Below are 4,070 nucleotides of genomic sequence, written 5' to 3'. Positions count from 1 at the left end.
GTGGGGGGAGAATCTGCCCCCGGCCCGAGGAGATCAAGCGGCTGGAGTGCCGAGCTGAAAGCCACCCCGAGGTGAGCATCGAGACGCTGGGCCAGGTGGTGCGCTGTGACCGCGACGTGGGCCTGGAGTGCCGCAACCACGACCAGCCGGGCCCGTTCCAGATGTGCCTCAACTACGAGGTGCGCGTGCTGTGCTGCGAACCCGCTGATGCTGACTGCCCTCTGACCTCCGTGCCTCCATATGCCACTTCCACTATAACCGCGCACCCGGCGCCGTCCACCTCCATCGTTCCCACCTCGTCAGCCAGCTCTGTGGCTCACTCCACCCAGACCTGCTTCTGCAGCGTGCGGGGCCAGCTGTTCCCTGCAGGTACGTGCAGGCCTCTGTGCGTTTCTGTCTGTGCCACCCTGGCATGGTTTTTCTCTCAGGGGTAGCCAGGGAAGAGCTGAGGGGAGTCTGCCCTTTTGTGGCACTGTGTGGGGTACATTTTGTCTGCAAGATTGGCCCTCGTCTTCTTTTGCCCATTTCCCCGGTCACACGGGTGAGTGGGGTCCCCTCTCAATGGGCCCCGGAGGGGCTTTTCCTCACACAGGTCTGCACAGCACAGCTGTGTCCCTTTGTCTTGCAGGATCCATCATTTACAACCAGACAGACCTTTCTGGCCACTGTTTCTATGCCCTGTGCACCCACGACTGCCAAGTGGTCAGAGAGGTTGACCGGGACTGCCCTTCCACCACGCCGCCTCCCGCCTCAGCAACATCCCTTTCTATGTCCACCTCTGCACATGTCACGAAGCAGGGTTGCCCCAACGCCGTGCCCCCAAGAAAGGTACCCCACCTTTCTACCCTATGGGAACTTTGGGCAGCTGCAGGACTGAGTGCCTTTGCGGTTGGGTGTCAGCTTCAAGTTCTCTCGAGAGTCCGTGGCCCGTGGCCAATGCAGGCCAGTTATTGGGAGACAGCCCTGTTGTGGACTTGGGAGTCCGTGCTCCTGGGACTTCTGGGAGGGTGTGCTTGCCAGGCCCATGGGTGTGTGGACCGGGGCCTGGACCTCTGTTGTCTGATGATGACTGCAGCCCAGAGCAATGACAGATGATGTGAACCTAGCTGTGTACCCAGGGAGAGGGCAGAGATGGGGTGGAGGCTGTGCCCATGCTCCAGGGACCCTCTTGAGCAGCTGGGCACTGAGGGTTGCAGGTAGGCAGGTGGTGGCGGTGGCAGGAGGAGGATGGGCTTGAATGAGGGTACAATGGCACAGTCACCATTCCCTTGTCCCTCACATGACTGCAGGGACTGTAACCCCTGAGAGCCAGGGAGAGGGCCCTTGAGGCCCTGGGAGGGCGGAGAGCCAGGAAGGGGCCAGACCCTGCAGCTGCCTCTGCTTCCACAGCTCGGGGAGACCTGGCCCATGCCCAACTGCTCGCAGGCCACCTGCGAGGGCGACCACGTCATTTCCCTGCAACCGCGCAAGTGCCCGCAGGTGAAGAAGCCGACCTGTGCCAATGGTTACCCGGCCCTGAAGGTGGCAGACCAGGATGGTTGCTGCCACCACTACCAGTGCCAGTGTGAGCCGGGAGCCCGGCGGGTGGGGGCCAGGGAAGACTCTCCCTCCCTGAGGAGTGTTGGGTGGGCCGAGCCTCCATCTTGGTGGTGTTGAGTGGAGTCCCGCCTGGGCCCCATAGCTGAGGCTCTGGCACTATGGAGGAGGTAGAGGGAGCCCACCCCTGCTCTACGAAGGCCTCTCGAGGCCGCCCAGGCACAGTCCTGAGTGGTGCTGGCCACAGGCTTTCTAAGACAAGCTTTCCACTCGCTACCCGTGTGGAGACGCTGCTGGGACTCTGGGGGGAGCCCTCTGTAAGGCTGCCCTGGCACCCACAGGTGTGTGCAGCGGCTGGGGCGACCCCCACTACATCACCTTTGACGGCGTCTACTACACCTTCCTGGACAACTGCACGTACGTGCTGGTGCAGCAGATCGTGCCCGTGTACGGCCACTTCCGCGTGCTCGTCAACAACTACTTCTGCACCGCCGAGGACGGGCTGTCCTGCCCGCAGGCCATCATCGTCGAGTACCAGCAGGACCAGGTGGTGCTGACCAGCAAGCTCGTTGGTGGGGTGACGACCAACCAGGTGAGGGACCCCCGTGTGGCGGGTGGTGGGCGGAGCCCTGCAGGGTCCCGAATGGCGGCTCACTTCCACCTGCTGTCCTGTCTCCCCCGGCCACCTCCCGTGTCCAGATCATCTTCAACAATGAGGTGGTCAGGCCCGGCTTCCGGAAAAATGGCATTGTCACCTCCCGCGTTGGCATCAAGATGTACGTGACCATCCCGGAGATTGGAGTCCAGGTCATGTTCACGGGCCTCATCTTCTCGGTGGAAGTGCCCTTCAGCAAGTTTGCCAACAACACCGAGGGGCAGTGCGGTGAGCCCCCCGGCTTTCAGAGTCAGCCCGTTCTCTGGCACTGTCTGGCGTTAGAAAGGGGCGGTGCCTGAGGGAGGCCCCCGGAGGCTAGAGCTCTCAGCTGGGCACAGCTGCGTGCATGCCCCGGGCCTGCAGGGGTTTCTGTTTTCTGACTGCACCACGATGTGCCACAAATGGCCTTGTGCCGAGATTCCCCCGTCCATGCCGTGGCTTCCCTGTGTGGGCAAGCCGGCCTGATCTGACGACTCAGGGGAAAGTGAAGCCCCGACGCGGAGGCCCTGGGCAGGTCCCACAGCAAACTGGGGCGTCAGGGTCCTACCTCCGGTGTGGGCGCACTGGGCCCCACCAGCCGGCCGGCCTGACTGCCCCACGTCTGCCCAGGCACCTGTACCAATGACCGGCAGGACGAGTGCCGCCTGCCCGGGGGCACACTGGCCTCCTCCTGCTCCGAGATGTCTGGCTTCTGGAATGTGACCGTCCCTGGTCAGCCGTCCTGCCACAGGCCTCCCCAGACACCCACCACAGTTAGGCCCACGACCTCGCCTGCCCCGTGTCCGGAATCATCGGTCTGCCAGCTGATTCTGAGCGAGTAAGACTCCAGCGTGTGTGTGTGGGGGGGTGGGGGGTCAGCCTGCAGACTCACCCTTCCAAGGGCTGTCGGGGAAGAAGATCTCAGGGGTTCCCAAGGGAGCCAGGCCACCCATGGGACAGGCCACAGGCCAGACAGTGGGCCATGGGGGCTGGCCCATCCCTGGGCTCCCAGCACTGGCCAGGCCAGTCGGCCTCTGAGGACTTTGCCAGCTTGGTGCAGCACCCAGGTTCACAGGGCACGGGGAGACGCTGGAGAACTGGCGGAAAGAAACGGGCTCTGCTGCTGAGGGCCCCGGGCAGGTGCCACCAGTCCCCTCCCTGGCACACTCAGAACCTGTGCAACCTCCCTCGTTCTAGAAGACAGGGTGACTGGGCACACACGTCAGCCCAGAGACCTGCCTCCGGCAGCACCCTCCTCCAGGGGGTGTCTAACCCATGAAACCTCAGGTCTGGAAGCCCCTGCAGCAGAACTGGCTGGTGGCCAGGCCGAGGCCGGGCAGGGCTGCCCTCACCTCCCCATCTGTCCTGTCTGCAGCGTGTTCGAGCTGTGTCACGCTGTGATCCCTCCGTGGCAGTTCTACGAAGGCTGCGTCTTCGACCAGTGCCACGTGGCAGATGCAGGGCTGGCGTGCTCCAGCCTGCAGCTGTACGCCTCTCTCTGCGCCTGGTATGGGGTGTGCATCGACTGGCGGGGCCGGACCAACGACACGTGCTGTGAGTGCCCAGCCCCACCTGCCGCTGCCCTGCCCCCGGGCACTGTGTCTGGTTCTGACGGACACAGGCCCCTTCAACACTCAGTGGGGGCTTGGGTTGTCTGGGTGGGCTTCCTAGAGGAGGGGAATGGATCTCAGAACAGAGTGCCCTTGGCTCCCTGGGAAAGAGGGGTGCCCTAGGCCTGGGGTGCTGGGGTATGGGCAGTCGGGGTTAGGCAGCAGCAAAGCCTGAGAAGCCCACTGCAGGCTGCAGAGCCTGGCCCACAGGTGTCCGTGGCAGCTGCCGTGGCAGCCCCCACCGGCTCCCGGGGGGGGGTCGGGGCGCCGGGGGGGGGGGGGGAGAGCAG

General features: G+C 64.1%; 1 protein-coding gene across 1 annotated transcript in view; it reads left to right on the top strand.

Moving 5' to 3' along the window:
- The window catches only part of MUC5AC (mucin 5AC, oligomeric mucus/gel-forming), a 40,425-nt gene that overhangs the window by 26,934 nt on the left and 9,421 nt on the right, over window positions 1-4,070 (top strand). Inside the window, 7 exon segments of the mRNA XM_027766681.1 lie at window positions 11-369; window positions 629-828; window positions 1,390-1,564; window positions 1,878-2,128; window positions 2,236-2,419; window positions 2,801-3,008; window positions 3,546-3,724. Of these exon segments, the coding sequence (XP_027622482.1) occupies window positions 11-369; window positions 629-828; window positions 1,390-1,564; window positions 1,878-2,128; window positions 2,236-2,419; window positions 2,801-3,008; window positions 3,546-3,724 (1,556 nt within the window).

Source organism: Tupaia chinensis, unplaced genomic scaffold (assembly GCF_000334495.1).
Source record: "Tupaia chinensis unplaced genomic scaffold, TupChi_1.0 Scaffold143624_1, whole genome shotgun sequence".
Classification (NCBI taxonomy): Eukaryota; Metazoa; Chordata; class Mammalia; order Scandentia; family Tupaiidae; genus Tupaia; species Tupaia belangeri.
This window is presented reverse-complemented; position numbering and strand designations above follow the sequence as displayed.